The sequence below is a fragment of the Theobroma cacao genome, chromosome 8 (assembly GCF_053813885.1).
Source record: "Theobroma cacao isolate CCN51 chromosome 8, ASM5381388v1, whole genome shotgun sequence".
Lineage (NCBI taxonomy): Eukaryota > Viridiplantae > Streptophyta > Magnoliopsida > Malvales > Malvaceae > Theobroma > Theobroma cacao.
Window position 1 is genome coordinate 8,811,770 of NC_142646.1, and position 17,911 is coordinate 8,829,680.

Genomic DNA, 17,911 nt, shown 5'->3' on the forward strand with positions numbered 1-17,911 from the left:
TACTTTGGAGTTTGCTTATGGAGAGCCGGGTTTTCTAAAAAGGATTGAAGAGATTGCGCAAGCTTGGAAGAAAACCAGCCGAGTGGATCAAGGGAGGTACACCGACGAAGTGACTACCGGATATCAGATGTGGCATGACCAACGAGTTAAGGATGTAGTATATCCGAAAGAAGATGCACTACGTGGCCCAATTGATCCAGAACCACGAGACGCTTTGCTCGAAAGTGAGTTGGCTTGAAAGAAGTCCGAAGCTGAAAATGCCAGTTGGAAGCAACGGTATGAAGACCTCCAAAAAGAGTGTGAGAAAATGAAAAGAGAAGTAAGTGAGCAAAGAAAGAAAGTCCGAAAAATGGAAGGAAAGTATGAGAGCCTGAATGATAAGTTTTCTGCCACAACCAGTGAACTTCAAAGGGAAATACAGGTGAGAGAAAATCGAGGCAATGAACTTCAAACGCACAATGATGGGTTAAGAAGACAAGTGCGATTCCAACAAAAGTCCATCCAATTACTAAGACAGGAGTACGAAGAGCTCGAAGGGGTCATGACGACTTATCAACAGGAATATGAACGCCTCAAGCAACAGAGCACCAGAATTCAAGAATGGGGTGAATCTTACAGACAAGCTTATACAGAGAAATACGACCAGATGGATTACTTGGTTTGGCAAATGAGGGAGGTGGCTTACAAGGCGAGAAGCATGGCTTGGAAGACGGACATATTAAGAAGCCAGATCTTTCCAGTTGGAAGACAAGAGCAACAGTTGATCAAGCATTTAGATGAGGTGTATAGCCATTATAATAAGATTGGCGAATATTTCTAGATGGCTTCTAAGTTGTAATCAAAGACAAATATCTTATGCAATGGATGACTTTGTTGTTGGGTGTCATGTGACGAATACTTTTAGTACATAATACATGCATAAATCATCATTTCATGACAATGAGTATTTGCATCTAAAAATAAAGATAATGGGTTCACTCATGCACCAAATACGCATCTAATCCATGTTTATGATCAATAATAAGGTTCCAAAATAGCTCGACCACCTAAGCCAAGTGATCAACGTGTTCATAATACGCGTCAACGAGCAAGGATCATGGAAGAAGAACAAAGAGAGCGAATGGACAGAATGGAAAGAGCTCAGGAAGAAATGAGAGAACAGTTAGCAAAGATGATGGAATTGATGATGAGTCTCAGTAAAGGAAAAAGAGCGATAGAAGAGCCAGCTCCGTCAGAAAACCCACCAGCACAAGACAGTGGAAACCAAAGGGATGATCCATCCTATCCCCCAGGGTTCACTCCACCACATGCCCAAACCTCTCAAAGGGTCCACCCTCAAGTAATGCCATCCATCTATTACAATGCACCACCCCCGCTAGGCCATCAACCGACCCAGGGGCAATTTGGGCCATACCTTGGGATAAATCCTGCTGAACCAATAAATGTCCCAAATTTAGACGATCCAAAAGAGCAAGAAAAACTAATAAAGGACTCGTCACAAACAGGAGAAAATGAAAAAGACCAGAAAAAGTATGATCTATTGGAAGAACGTCTTCGTGCTATCGAAGGAGTTGATAGGTTTGGTACCATGGACGCAACTGAGCTATGCTTAGTGCCGGATGTATTAATCCCTGCCAAGTTCAAAGTTCCGGAATTTGAAAAATATGACGGAACAAAATGTCCCATGGCACATATCACCATGTACTGTCGAAAGATGGCTGCACAGTCTCACGATGATAAGTTACTGATCCATTTTTTCCAAGACAGCTTGACTGGGTCAGCTGCTCGATGGTACGTACAGCTAGATCGAAACCGTATCAAGACTTGGAAAGACTTAGCAAGAGCCTTCATAGCTCAGTACAAGCATGTGGCTGAATTAGCCCCTGATCGGTTGTCATTACAAACTATGGAGAAGAAGCAAAGCGAGAACTTCAAGGAATATGCCCAAAGGTGGAGAGATACAGCAGCGCAAGTTCAGCCACCTCTCACTGATAAGGAGATGACTGTTTTGTTCATAAACACCCTCGGAGCTCCATTCTATGAGCGCTTGATCGGCAATGCCACGAAAAACTTTGCAAATTTGGTCTTATCGGGAGAAATAATAGAAGGAGCTATCAAAAGCGAAAAAATTGAAGGGCATGAAGTTGCCAGCTCAAAGAAAGGGAGTACGCCCAAGAAGAAAGAAGGGGATGTGCAAGCAGTCGCTCACGACAGCCAACAAGCCCACAACTTTAACCCATATTACCCGTACCCCCCATACCAACCCTTCTATCCAAACATAGGCAACATCACACAAAACCCATATGTGTACCAACCCGTCCCGCAACCAACATTTCAAACCAATGTTCTTCCACAAACTCCACCACCAAGACCGGTAGCTTCAACCAATAATCCTGGCCATGGTCAAAGAAGACCTAAAACTACCCCAGAAAGACCAAAGTTTGATCCTATTCCAGTCCCTTACACTACATTACTGCCACAACTCATAGAAAATCGACTCCTTGCTCGAACCCCTTTAGAACCACTCCGACCACCTTTCCCGAAATGGTATGATCCGAATGCGCATTGTGATTACCATTTTGGGATTCAAGGGCACTCCACCGAGAATTGCACTGCTTTAAAACACAAGGTCCAAGCGCTCATTAAGGCAGGGCTTTTAAATTTTGCCAAAAAAGACAGTTCGAGTGTTGATGGGAACCCGTTACCTAATCATGGAAGACCGACTGTGAATGCCATACATGAAGGGATGATTCGAAGGGTGAAAAAGGGTATTGATGAGATTCAAACGCCGATGGATAAAGTGTTTGAGGCATTGTCCAAGATAAAGGCCATCACTCCAGAACCCATCGACACAAAGGAATTTGGGCATGATCTCGCTTATTCTTGCAAATTTCATATGGGGGCAATTGGGCATTCCATTCAAAATTGTGATGGCTTTCGTCGTAAATTGCAAGAATTGATGGATTCATCAATAATTGAGTTTTATGAAGGAGCTGAAGAGAATTTGGTCGGAACCATAAATGGAGACACCTCAGCTGAAGTGGCATCAAGTTCATTCGGGGCAAACAAACCTAAACCTCTCACCATCTTCTATGAAGAAAACAGAAGCCCGATGAATGATACATCCCCAACTATGATCAGAAATGGTATCACCATCGAAGTCCCCAGCCCATTCCCTTACAAGAGCGATAAGGCTATCCCATGGAATTATGAGTGTAATATTTTGGGCACAGCTTCATCCGCCCCCCAAGCATCTTTTGAAGACATAACTGGTGTGGGGGGTATAACGCGAAACGGGCGATGTTATTCCCCTGAGGTAGCAGAAAGAGTCGGAAAAGGGAAACCAGCACAGGGAGAGGGAGGCCTAAAGAAAGCAGATACCTTTTCCAAGGACCAAGTTGACGAATCCGTAGTTGCCCCGAACAGTGAGGTCAAAAATACTGTCACCGAGAAAGAAGCGGGTGAATTTCTCAAGTTTATCAAACACAGTGAATACAGTGTGGTAGAACAATTAACCAAGATGCCCGCTCGCATCTCGTTGTTGTCTTTACTGTTGAATTCGGAAGCACACAGGAACGCACTGCTCAAAGTCTTGAACCAAGCTTATGTGGCACAGGATATATCAGTGGAAAAGTTAGACCACATCTTGGGGAACATTATAGTGGGAAACTTCATTGCCTTTAATGATGAAGAAATACCATCGGGTGGTCGAGGAAGTAACAAAGCGTTGCACATTACCATCAAATGCAAGGACCATGCCGTACCTAAGGTCTTTGTCGATAATGGTTCCGCTTTAAATGTCATGCCTCGCTCTACTTTAACCAAGTTGCCAGTAGATGTGTCGTATATGAGAACCAGTTGCATGGTTGTAAGGGCTTTCGACGGGACCACAAGGGAGGTGGTAGGAGACATTGAACTACCGATAAAAATTGGCCCTTGCATTTTTTAGGTCCAATTTCAAGTCATGGACATTGCCCCGTCATACAATTGCTTGTTAGGGCGTCCATGGATTCATATGGCTGGAGCCATACCATCTTCCCTTCATCAAAAAGTTAAATTCATAGCTGAAGGCCAACTGATAAGTGTATGTGCGGAGGAAGACATACTGGCTATTCAACCATCATCTGCTCCCTATGTAGAGGCAACAGAAGAAGTCCCAGAATGCTCTTTCAGATCTTTTGAATTTGTTAATGCTACTTATGTGGGGGAAAGAAAAGTGATACCGACCCCTCGTTTATCAGTAGCCACTAAAATGAGAGTTAAGCAGACTGTGGGTAAAGGATGCCGCGCTGGTTTGGGGTTAGGAAAAAATTTACAAGGAATTAACCGTCTTCTGACTCCAATGAAGAACGAAGAAAGGTTTGGTTTGGGGTACAAGCCTACCAAAGAAGAGAAAAGGAAGCTGACAGCTCAAAAGAAGATTAAAAGGATGGCTCAACTTGATGGAAAAGAAGAAGAATTCGGGGAACGGACAATCCCACACCTATATGAGACTTTTCGCTCTGCAGGTTTCATTAATCCCGAAACGCCACCAAAAGTCAATCAGGTTCTACGGATATTTGATGAGTTATCAATCCATATGATCAGAGATGAAGAACCTGATGGGAAGATCCCTGTGGTGTATCCAGTACTTCCAGGAGAGGAGCTAAGCAATTGGACAGCCACGGAATTGCCCATCATCTTTAAGTCTTCCAAAATGTAATGAACAATTTTATCTAAATGCCTATGCCCAAGGGTGTTAAGATTAATTTCCTGTTTAAGTAAGGCTTTCTGTTACCTTCATCATTTGAATAAATGACAATGCATAATGTGTTTCATAATTCATCAATCTTTTTGCATATTTCTTTTCATCTATTCTTTTAGCCAATAAATACTTGCCCATATACCCGTCCAACTTTACCTGTTTGCAGGTCTTTAAATAATGAACACGAAGACAATCTAGACAACGATTTGAATATCGATTTTGAGATAATTCCGAACATTGATGAATTGAAAAATGAAGAGGAGGTGGATGACTACAGCTTACCCCCTGATTTGTCAAGAATGTTGGAACAGGAAGAAAAGGAGATTTTACCTCATCAGGAACTCACAGAAATGATTAACCTCGGAAATGGGGAAGAGAAGAAAGAGGTTAAGATTGGCACCTCGCTGTCATCCGATGAACGACAGAAGCTGGAAGAATTGCTCCGTGAATATGTGGACGTATTTGCTTGGTCATATCAGGACATGTCAGGTCTTAATACTGACATGGTTGTTCACAAGTTACCTTTGGAACCAGATTGCAAGCCTATTAAACAGAAATTGAGAAGGATGAAGCCAGAGATGTTGCTGAAGATTAAAGAGGAAGTAAAAAAGCAATTCGATGCTGGATTTTTAGAGGTGGCTAAGTACCCTGAATGGGTAGCTAATATAGTTCCAGTTCCTAAGAAGGATGGAAAAGTTTGAATGTGCGTCGATTATAGGGATTTGAACAAAGCGAGTTCGAAGGATAGCTTCCCTTTGCCACATATTGATACTCTTGTGGACAACACGGCAAAACATGCTTTGTTCTCATTCATGGATGGCTTTTCTGGTTACAATCAGATTAAGATGGCGCCCGAAGATATGGAAAAAACAACGTTCGTGACCATGTGGGGAACGTTTTGTTACAAAGTAATGCCATTTGGATTGAAGAATGCAGGCGCCACTTACCAAAGTGCAATGGTAGCTTTGTTCCACGATATGATGCATAAAGAGATAGAGGTATACGTGGATGACATGATTGCAAAATCTCATACAGAAAGGGATCATACTGTCAATCTCAAGAAACTGTTCGAGAGATTGCGGAAGTTCCAGCTCAAGTTGAATCCTGTAAAATGCACTTTCGGTGTAACCTCTGGGAAATTGTTGGGGTTCATAGTCAGTGAAAAGGAATCGAAGTGGACCCGGATAAAATATGAGCTATTCAAGAGCTACCACCTCCCAAAACGCAAAAAGAAGTGAGAGGATTTTTAGGGAGGCTGAATTACATTGCTCGATTTATATCCCAGCTCACCTGCAAATGTGATCCAATCTTCAAGCTGTTTCGGAAACGAGACCCAGGAGAGTGGAATGAAGAATGTCAAATAGCCTTTGATAAAATCAAAGAATATCTTATAAATCCACCGGTGTTGATGCCACCGACGGTCGGAAAACCTCTCATTCTGTATTTGACTGTGAACAAAAATTCTATGGGATGTGTATTGGGACAACATGATGAAATTGGGAAGAAAGAATGAGCCGTATATTATTTGAGCAAGAAGTTCATGGAGTATGAGTCCAAATATTCTGCGCTCGAAAAGATGTGTTGTGCACTAGCATGGACCACTCAGAGGCTCCGGCAGTATATGTTGTATCACACAACATGGTTGGTGGCGAAATTAGATCCCATCAAGTATATTTTTGAAAAACCCTGCCTGTCCGGAAGAATAGCTCGATGGCAAGTGCTATTGTCTGAGTATGACATTGTGTATGTGTCCCAAAAATCAATCAAAGGGAGCACCATCGCCGATTTCCTTGCAGATCGAGCTAATGAGGATTATGAATCTGTAAGTTTCGATTTTCCAGATGAAGATTTGATGGCCGTCTTGCATATAGAAGAGGTTAGTCCCAATGAACTTAATCCATGGAAGGTGTATTTTGATGGAGCATCCAATGCTTTGGGGCACGGAATTGGGGCAGTGTTGATTTCTCCAAATGGAAAGTACTATCCAGCCACAGTGAGATTGAATTTCAATGGTACTAACAATATGGCGGAGTATGAGGCGTTGGTAATAGGATTACAAGCAGCAATTGATATGAAGGCTGACGCGATAGATGTTTACGGAGATTCGGCTTTAGTGATATGTCAAATGAAAGGTGAATGGGAAACTAGAGATCCTAAACTAGTTCCATATAAAAAGCTGGTTACAGAATTAAGCAAACAGTTCAAAGAAATCAGCTTCAACCATTTGCCTCGAGAAGAGAATCAGATTGCTGATGCTTTGGCCACCCTCGCAGCGATGTTCAAAATAAAAGAGGCGGCCGATGTACGCCCTTTTGATTTAGAAGTTCGTGAAGTCTCCGCACACTGCTTGAATGTTGAAGAAGAGGTTGATGGTAAGCCGTGGTATCATGACATCATGCAATACATCAAGCATCAGGCATATCCTGAGAATGTCACGGATAATGACAAGCGAACTCTTCGAAGATTAGCAATGGGTTTCTTCCTTAGCGGAGAAGTGCTCTACAAAAGGAGTCGAGATCAAGTACTCTTGAGATGTGTGGATGTTGCGGAAGCCAACAAAATAATGAAAGAAGTCCATGAAGGAACTTGTGGAGCTCATGCTAATGGACATATGTTGGCTAGACAAATTATGAGAGCTGGTTATTATTGGTTGACATTGGAATCAGACTGCATAAACTTTGCTCAAAAATGCCACAAGTGTCAAGTATACGCCGATAGAATCCATGCTCCACCAGCCCCATTGCACGTTTTCACGGCACCTTGGCCATTTTCAATGTGGGGAATGGACGTGATTGGACTTATTACGCCAAAAGCCTCTAATGGACATCGATTCATATTAGTGGCCATTGATTATTTCACGAAATGGGTAGAAGCAACTTCCTATGCCAATGTGACACAAAAGGTGGTGTGCAGGTTCATCCAAAAGGAAATCATATGTCGGTATGGGCTTCCAGAAAGGATCATTACGGATAACGCAAGCAATTTGAATGGTGCGATGGTGAAGGATGTTTGTGCTAAATTCAAGATCAAGCATCATAACTCGACAACTTACCGTCCGAAGATGAACGGAGCAGTAGAGGCGGCCAACAAAAACATCAAAAAGATTGTCGAAAAGATGACTGAAGTTTATAAAGACTGGCATGAGAAACTTCCTTTTGCCTTAATGCATATCGAACTTCAGTGCGTACCTCCACCGGGGCAACTCCGTACTCATTAGTATACGGTGCAGAAGCAGTTCTACCTGTTGAAGTAGAAATCCCATCGTTGAGGGTGTTGATGGAGACAGAATTGGAAGATGCTGAGTGGGTCCGCTCCCGCTACGAACAGTTGAATCTGATTGAGGAGAAAAGACTTACGGCTCTTTGTCATGGTCAGATGTACCAACGAAGGATGATGCGAGCATACGAGAAAAAAGTTCATCCCAAGCAGTTCTGAGAAGGAGAGTTGGTTCTCAAGAGAATACTCCCTAATCAAACTGATTTTCGGGGAAAATGGATGCCGAATTGGGAAGGGCCATACGTGGTAAAGAAGGCTTTTTCAAGAGGAGCTTTGATTTTGGCTAACATGGATGGGGGAGACCTGCCTAATCCAATAAATGCGGATGCGGTGAAGAAGTACTATGCCTAACAAAAAAAAAAAAAAAAAACGGAAAGGGTTCGTGCTGAAAACCCGAAAAAGGCGGCTCGTACCTAAAGGAGGGGGTTCGTGCTGAAAACCCGAAAAGGGCAGCTCGTACCTAAGGGAGGAGGCTCATGCCGAAAACCCAAAAAATGGCGGCTTGAGGCCGAAAAACAAAAAGATAGAATGGAATTTGGGGATGTCAGCCTAAATACACCATGGATGGAGCTCCACAATTTCACAAAGAAGGGGAAGCTAAGGAATCTGTAACCTACAAATTTGATCAAAGCATCAATCAAGGACAATTCTTGAAGTCGAATATCAAATTGTTTTCTCTTAGTGGTCTGGGTGTTCATTATTTAAAAGATCTAATGTCTGCCCTGTAAATTCTGTTTACCTTGAACTATTTGATTCCTCATATATGAAGTTTTTCTTCGCCCCTTTATTTTAACTCTTTCGTTATTCACCATCCCATGATTCACATAATGATTGTCATGGAAATGAATGATGATTGGTAAAAGAAATAAACTAATTAAGCAAGAAATTACACTCACTGTTCAGCAAAAGACTTAAAGATGAAAAAGGAATGGCAGAGCCCTGAACCTAAGGCAAAGTCAAATGTCAAAGGAGAGGTTACTTAAGGGAAAGTCTGGAGTTACCTGAATTCTACAGAAGGAAAGAAAACAGGCAAAGAAGATCGAAAGTTGCAGTGAAAAATCGAATGAAGCGAGAAGGTCTTGGAACCTTAATGAATCATAAACATGAAAAGCATCATATCATGTCAATCATGCATACATGCCTAGCCATGCACTCGACAAGAATCAAAATTAATTCATGTCCCAAGCGCCGAAGGTAGAAAGTCACTCGACCTAAAGGGTTGAGATTGTAAAACTTCAATGGAAGGATTTGAGTCTTTTCATTTCATGTTATTCCAATTAAGTTAGCATTAAAGGAATTTCAATTTTTAAATCGAACCTGTTGTGAGATAGGTCGAGCCTAGATTAAGTCTAAGAATTTTAATTTTCTTTAAATCGAACCTGTTGTGAGATAGGTCGAGCCTAGATTAAGTCTAGGAACTTCAATTTTTAGATCGAACCTGTTGTGAGATAGGTCGAACCTAGATTAAGTCTAGGAATTTCAATTTTTTAGATTGAACCTGTTGTGAGATAGGTCGAGCCCAGATTAAGTCTAGGAATTTTAATTTTGTTTAAATCAAACCTGTTGTGAGATAGGTCGAGCCTAGATTAAGTCTAGGAATTTCAATTTTTTAGATCGAACCTGTTGTGAGATAGGTCGAGCCCAGATTAAGTCTAGGAATTTTAATTTTGTTTAAATCGAACCTGTTGTGAGATAGGTCGAGCCAAGATTAAGTCTAGGAATTTCAATTTTTAAATCGAACCTGTTGTGAGATAGGTCGAGTCTAGATTAAGTCTAGGAATTTCAATTTTGTTTAAATCGAACCTGTTGTGAAATTGGTCGAGCCTAGATTAAGTCTAGGAATTTTAATTTTGTTTAAATCGAATCTGTTGTGAGATAGGTCGAGCCTAGATTAAATCTAGGAATTTCAATTTTTAGATCGAACCTGTTGTGAGATAGGTCGAGCCTAGATTAAGTCTAAGAATTTTAATTTTGTTTAAATCGAACCTGCTGTGAGATGGGTCGAGCCTAGATTAAGTCTAGGAATTTTAATTTTGTTCAAATCGAACATTTTGTGAGATAGGTCGAGCCAAGATTAAGTCTAAGATTCTTAATTGAATTTGTTCTAACATGGGTCAAACCCAGATCAAGTCTAGAAATTTCATTTTTGTTTAAAATCGAACTTATTTTGAGATAAGTCGATTCTAGATCGAGTTGATTAAACCAACTGGCTTCGAGATAAGCCAAATGTGGTGTCTACGTCTTTGCACTATCCTTGATTCTCAAGAATGTACAAAGAGGGGCAACTGTAGACACCTAAATAAATATAAAAATTAATTAAATTAAATAAATAAATAAATAAAATAATAATAATTAATAAAAAAAAAATTAGGGATGGCTGGGCGTACGCCCAGCCATCTCTTCGCCATCCCATCCCCCACCCACTACGCGGGATGGGGGTTCTGGCCACCAACACCAGGGGTGCCAGAACCCCCTCGCCGGGTTGTCCAAAAAATTGGACAACCCGGCTCTTTAAAACCCTGCAACCTGCAAAAAGAAGAGGAGCCAACAGTTAGCCACAGAAAAGGAGAGAAACAACACAAAGAAAAACAAGGAGAAAAGGGTGAGATCTGAGAGGAAAGAGAGAGAGGCCGACGGAAGGGTGAGATCTGAGCGAAGAGAGAGAGAGACCGACGGAAGGGTGAGATCTGAGAGGAGAGAGAGAGAGGCCGACGGGAAGGGAAGGATTGTCCAACGGAAGGCGAAGTGATTCGCCGGGTAAAAGAGAAAACCGAGAAAAGAGGGGAGGACGTCGGCGCCGGCGAAGAGAAAAGAAAAAGATTTTTAGAGAGAAGGGAGAGGGTGCGGTCTAGAGAAAGAAACAGAAATGAAAAAATGAGTAAAAAAAGCTGAAAAGGGATTTTATAGCCAGAGGAAGCACGCCTAAACGGCGTCGTTTCAGTGAAGTGAAGGATTCCAAGGGTCGACGCCTAAACGACGTCGTTTGAGGGAGTCTCCAGAGCCCAAAACGGTGCGTTTAGGAGAAGGCCAAGCGGACCAAGGAAGCGGGCCAGGCAGACCTCCGCGCAGCCCAGACCACTTGGGCCATCCTTCCGGCCCAAGCAAGGTGAGGCCTTACCCATCTCTTGTGGATTTGGGCTCATCTAGTTTATTTTAATTATTTGTTTAGCTTTAATAAAGATATGTAAATAATAAAAAATATTAATATTATAAATATATTTGAAGGCTTGCAAAAATAAAATAAATAATAATAATAATAGTAATTCATGATGCAAATATACATATATATATTATATTATATTTTTAGATAAAAAAATAAAAAATAAAAAATATATAAAATAAAATAAAAAAATAAAAAAATGATGATAATAATAAAATGAAAAATAAATAAATAATAATAATAAATAATATAATTGGAAGAAAATATTTGAGTATTACCGCCAAAAAGGGGGCAAAGAGTTGCCTCTTTCGGGCGGATGTTTTTCGGGTGCGAAGTTCGAGACAGATTTTCACCGAAGCGTCGGGATAAATCTGAACTCTAAATTTCAAAACCCATTAAGTCAAATAGTCATTAGTAGAAAATAATATATGTAGAAAGATTTTGTTAATTCAAATAAATATTACTAAACAAAGTTAAATTAATCGTTTAAAAGTTAATTAATTAATTATTTAGATAAGCTTTGTAAACAAGTAAAAAAAATTGATCAACAACAAACATGGATTTAAATAACCAAAAAATAAAGTATATATTTTTAAAAAAATAATAATAAATAACAAATAATCAAAATTTTTAAATAATCAATAAACGCGTGCATGCAGATACCATCATTTTATACTGTCATTGCATGCCACTCTTATTTTGCAAATGGCGCGGGAATCCCGATGATGAGATTTCCCCGAGGAGCTTGTAGAGACGAGTTCTTCCGGGGATATCTCTAGGTGAGGAGGATTTCGAGACTTCACCAAAGTGTTGGGATAGTCTTCGAATAATTTTCCAATAAAAGATTACCGACTCCATCATTTAAAATAAACGAGTCACGACATCATGCTACGCTTGCATCATATGCATACGTAAGACCAAGTGAAAAACTCAGTCTGACAATTCAATAAAATTTAATTAATAAAATAGGGATTAAACTAAGAAAAGGCTATATTAAGATAACTTAAGATTAAATGGTACCGTTCGTAGAACGGGCGTCACGGAGGTGCTAACCCTTCTCCGTGCGTAATCGCACTCCCGAACCCATCTCTAAAAAAAACATGGACCAGTTCTCGTTCTTTCGACGGGCCTAAAATTAATTTAGGACTTCGTCGATTAAGAATCAAGTTAATAGGTGACCAATCACACCTTAGATAAAAAAGATTGGTGGCGACTCCCACACCTTTCACATATTTAATTTTCGTCCGCGTCTGGCGGACGGGTTCCCGGACCTGCACGTCACGACAATCATCACAACCTTTCAAGCTTAACTTGTGCGACAACATGACTAACCAAACCAACTACACAAATGAAAATGGAGACAATGGAGAATCACAACTGGTACACTAACTGTTAAAAATGCCAATACAATTAATCTCTCCATATCTAGCAACTCTACTATAGCAATTCCATCAACCATTACTCAAGGCTTTGTCATAGAAAAAGATTTTTAAAAGTTGCTCAACTAGAAGAAACGTTTGACCTTAAATTGTGTTATCCCCCTATTTAACTGCTAAGCCACATCCTAAGGGTTACACCAACCTTTAGTTCAAACAATTCAATGGCAAGATTAGGGATGCTCAATACATGTCATGAAGTTTATAGAGATCCTCAAAGTAGCAGGATTAGATAGTGACTTGAAGCTAAAGTCGTTATCCAAGTTCCTTACTAAAAAGGCTTATACTTGTTACGTCAATCTTACTTCTGGTTTTATAGAATCTTAGAACTAAATATGCAAGATGTGTGAGGAAAAATTCTTTTATACTTAAGAGAATATTACTCTTATTGACTTGAGAAGTGAAGATGAAAAATTAAGAAAATATTTCTTGGAGTACATTTAGCGTTTTAGAGAATGGGTGCTAGACATACAAGATTCTCATGGCAATCAAATGAGCTAGTGAAAATTGACATCTAAGGTATGTTTGATGAATATAGGGCGCATTTAAATAAAATTACCTCTTCTCACTTTTGTTACTCTAGTTGAAACTACATGAAAAACCAATAATACAATCCTTAGACAAAAGGGAGTTAGCCGTTTCAATAAGAGGAACACCCTGACAATAAATGCAATTCAAAGAGAAAGCAGAGAAAAGAACGTCCCTCAACCTAATCTACTATCTAGGCGAGACATCTTAAGAAGAAGATAAGATAAAGAGGATGATTCTCCTCCACCATTCTAAGTCCCACTAGAAAAAGTGAAGGCATTTTTTTAAGCGTGGATCAAAAATGGACAAATGAACCTACCTTCCATATCACAACAACCAACATTAGAAAAGAAGTCCAACTTGAAGTATTATGATTATCATCAAACCATTGGTCATACACTTGTTGAGTGTCGGAACTTGCACAAAATATTTCACCAGAAAGTGCAAGTAGAAGAAATGTTGATTAGAAACAATAGATTCAAAAACAATCCACTTCCTGCTCATCCAAATCCCCAAGAGGCATGTGAATGCAATAATTCATGTTCATCACAAGTATCTTTCTCCTTCCTCCAACCAAGTTGAGGATGCATGTACAACTATCGTGGTTACCTTTTCTATTGCAAGCTCACTAATCTTGCATATCCCACTATAAGAAAATTAAGTTTTTCCAACGGAATTTCTATATGACCTTTAGCGACTGATCTCCAACGGATTTTTAACGGATAAATTTCGTTGGAAATCTATCGAAAATATTTTTGGCCAAAAAAAAATTATTGCCTCCCAAAGTTCCAACGAAAAATAATTCATTGAAAATCCATCGAAAAGTTTAAGGAGGGAAAAAATTTAAAATCCCGCTAAATTTTTCGTTGGTAGTACTATTCTTTAAATTTTTATTCAAAATATATTAATTTTTTTAATATATCTTATTAATCTTTATAGGAAATATATAAACAAAATAAAATATATACACACTAGATTTTATAATATTAAAAATATAAATATGTTTTCTTTCATAAAAATAGGGTATAAAATTCAATAATATATTAAACAAAAACTAATAATAGTTTATTAGTAATTATAACCTTTATTAGCAACTTTAGTAACTTTATTTATATGATTATATTTTAATAACTTTATTAGTAATTATTATCTTATTTTTTATAGCATATTATTTTTTATAACATATATATAATAATAAAGTAATACATATAAATATATATTATATAAAATTAACATATTAGTGATTAGTGATTAGTGGATAAGGAGTGTAGATATCATAATTCGGGTTGAGTTTAACTATCTTGAGTAAAGTCTTGATTAGGACTCTTTCGTTTAATTAGGAAAAAGTCTTAAGTTAAGTGGATCACTAGAGTTTATGAATGAATATGAGAGAGGCAATAAGGAAATATTTTAAATGGCTGTGGGCTGTAAATGGTTAGCTTCTGGTAATAGACAGAAAATCGTGGATTGGAAGTTGCTATAAATGGTAGCTATAAATACTTTAAATAGTTAGCTTCTGGTAATAGACTGTTAATGGTTAGCTTCTAACTGCATTACTGAAAATTGGTGATTGTAAATCAAAGATGGTTTTAGGTTCTTTTAATTATATTATAGGAATGAGAGTTATTATATTAGATACCTAATATCTTTAAATTGGATTTTTTGGGGCTTTGGGCTTATTTCATGTTTTTATTTTTATATGTAATTTATAAAATCCAAATTAAGTTATTTTGACTTTGGTATCAAGTAATAAAATTGCAGACTTTTGATAAAAAAATTACTTATGCTTATTATAAATAAGTAATTAATATTTTACAAAGTGATAAATTTAGTTAATAATTAATAAATAATATATTATAAATAAATAATAAAATAATATTAATTTTTTTCATAATTTAATAATAATAAATATGTTACATTGTACATTAATGTCTAATATGTTATGAATATCTAAAGATATTATTATTATTATTATTATTATTAATTATGCATTACATAATAAGTTTAATATAAATATATTAAACTTTATTTATGTTTATAATTTATTTAATTTTTAATAAAATATAAATTATTTACACTTTTGTTGATATAGAGACTATAGAGAGTCAAACTTGCGCATGAATGAAAATGAAATGGGCTGAAAAATATAAAAGTGATCCAATAACTTATTCAATTAATTGGATTTAAGCCCAACACCCTTGGACTGAAGCTAATGGGCATTCATGGGCTAAAGGCCTAGTCCTTTTTACAGGACAATTTTTATACTTAACCTTAGATGTTCGACTCCCTGTTTCTCCCTTTCCTTTTGTTATTTTGTTCATTAATCCCTCTTCTCTCTACAAAACCTAAATCGAAATGGCTCATCCTCCGATGGAGTCCCTATCTGCCGTCGGGCTTTCCACGGCCTCCGTTCACCACTCCTTTCTTTTGGATCGAGGTCTAAAGAAGCTCTAATAAATAGTAGAACTCGAAGCAAAGAAATCCCAAAGAGAAACTGAAGCCGTGCTCAACTGTGAACCCTCCAAACTTGTTGCTGGAACTTTTCACCCTTAGCTGCTAAATAAACATTCTTGTGTTATTTTTTGGGGGTTTTGAGAACAGATGCTATGATATCAGTGTAAAGGGTAGCTCGTTTTGCTTCTTTCATTTTTTATTTTTGTTTCAGATTCTGTTTTTTATGGGTTTAGAACTATTGTGGTGAATTTGATAATGTTGGTGTGATGATAAAATGATGTGCCCTCTCTTTCTTTGTACCTGTTCTTTCTATTCTGCTGAATGTTCATGTTTCTCTCTCTGAAAGCTCTTCACTTTCCCTCTACACGATCTGTTGTTGAAGTTTGTGATTCTAGCAGGTAAAGAGTCAAATAAAGACGCCAGTTAACAGTGTTGAAGAAGAAAGGAAAGGGAGTCAACACGGCATTGTTTGAAGCCTGTTTTTTATGATTGAAACGTTGCCTTGAGTGTCATTTTACTTTAGTTTTGTTATTAACAGCTTACTCATACGACTTAGCTGATTTCCGTATTGTGTTCAGGTGTTCTTTCTTCTCAATTATTCTCATTCTGTTGAAGGTTGTTGCTGGCACAAAACTCTATGATTTGTTTTGTGCTTTGCTGTTATTTTTTCTATTTTCTGCACTCACCACAGATCCGATTTTTAAGAAAGGAATTGTAATCATGAGGTATGAGTTACTATATATACCAAAAACTGAAATGAAGTTGTAAGCTGAATTGATCAAAAAATTTTATTCCCTATTTTCATCCTGCTCTGTTTCTTTTTAGTTCTGCTCTCTAAAAGATCATATTTCTGTGCAGTGTGAATTTAATTGATTTTTCTTCATGGTATCAGAGTTGTTATCTTAAGGGATTGTTGCTTCTACTGGCTGATTGGTGATCGAAGTAAGGTATCATGGCAACCACTGGATTTTCAGCATCAACACCACCAACGTTCACAGGCAAAAATTACAGAGTTTGGGCTGTGAAAATGAGGTCTTACTTGAAGGCGTTTGATCTTTGGGATTTAGTGGAGAATGGTGAGGCCCTTGTGCAACGACATGCCAATCCAACAATTGCCCAGATAAAGCAGCACAGTGAGGAGGTCGCCAAAAGGTGCAAAGCTTTAATATGTCTTTAATCAGCTGTGTCTGAGAGTATATTCTCTAGGATTATTAATTTTGAAGATCCTAAATTAGTGTGGGATACACTACAAGAAGAATTTTAGGGAAATGAAACCACTAAGATGCATCAGATTATGAATCTTACTAGAGAGTTTGAAACTCTTAAGATGAGAGATGATGAGAGAGTACAAGCATATTCAGATAGAGTTCTCAGGATTGTTAATGAGCTGAGGTTGCTAGGAGAAGTGGTTACTGAGAGAAGAATTGTAGCTAAGTTTCTCATTAGCCTACCTGAAAAATTTGAATCGAAGATCACTACCTTAGAAGATTCTAAGGATCTGACTAAGCTGACTGTGAATGAGCTCATCAACAACCTACTAGCTCTTGAGCAGAGGAGAGTTGTGAGAGCTGAGTATGTAGAGAGTGCTTTAATGGCTAAGACTAAAGGACTGAAAATAAAAGGAAGAAGTTCAAAGAAGTGTGAACAGAAAGGGAAAAGCAAAAGTGGAGAAGGGAAGCAGGAAAGTTCAACAGACAAATATTCGCTTTGTTCTATATGCAAGAAGAATAATCATTTTGAGAGGTACTGCTGGTATAGGCCAAATGTTAAATGTAAGGCATGCCAGCAGATAGGACATGTAGAGAAGGTGTGTAAGGCTAAGAGGTCTGAATCTTCAACTCAAGCAGCTATAGCAGAACAAGAAGTAAATGATAATGAGGTTCTGTTTATGGTAAAGATGGAGGAAGACTCAAAAAAGTCAAATATCTGACTGCTGGACAGTGCTTGCTTTCACCATCTCACAAGTAACATAGGTCTCTTCACTACTCTAGATACTAGTTTTCAGTCTAAGGTCAAGATTGGTGATGGAAAGTTTCTGAAAATTCTTGGAGTTGGAACAGTAAAAGTTGAGACAGCTTCAGGATATAAGTGCATTAACAGTGTGCACTATGTTCCATAAGTCAACCAAAACTTGTTGAGTGTAGGTCAGCTAGCTGAGGAACATTATGCCTTGTTGTTCAAAGATCAGGTTTGTACAGTTTTTTTATCCACATGGAGAAGAATTGTTCACTGTGGAAATAAAGAATCATTGCTATCCATTGAACTTAGCTGATACAACTCACTTAGCCTTGTATAATGAAGCTGATTTGTCTG

The 17,911-nt window shown here is 38.3% G+C and overlaps 1 protein-coding gene across 1 annotated transcript; it reads left to right on the top strand.

Annotated features, from left to right (window-relative positions):
* Positions 1 to 16,550: 16,550 nt before the first annotated feature.
* On the top strand, positions 16,551 to 17,528 carry LOC148761163 (uncharacterized). The gene is made up of 2 exons (XM_088809056.1): positions 16,551 to 16,750; positions 16,907 to 17,528. The coding sequence occupies exons 1-2, from the start codon at positions 16,551 to 16,553 to the stop codon at positions 17,526 to 17,528; spliced, it is 822 nt and encodes a 273-aa protein (XP_088665182.1).
* The last annotated feature ends 383 nt before the right edge of the window (positions 17,529 to 17,911 follow it).

What these genes read in the sequence shown, in the direction of transcription:
- LOC148761163 (XM_088809056.1), top strand. Translation starts at nt 16,551, where the DNA reads ATGGCAACCACTGGATTTTCAGCATCAACACCACCAACGTTCACAGGC. An exon ending in AGTGAGGAGGTCGCCAAAAG is followed by an intron (nt 16,751 to 16,906) that starts GTGCAAAGCTTT and finishes GAATCTTACTAG; the next exon opens with AGAGTTTGAAACTCTTAAGA.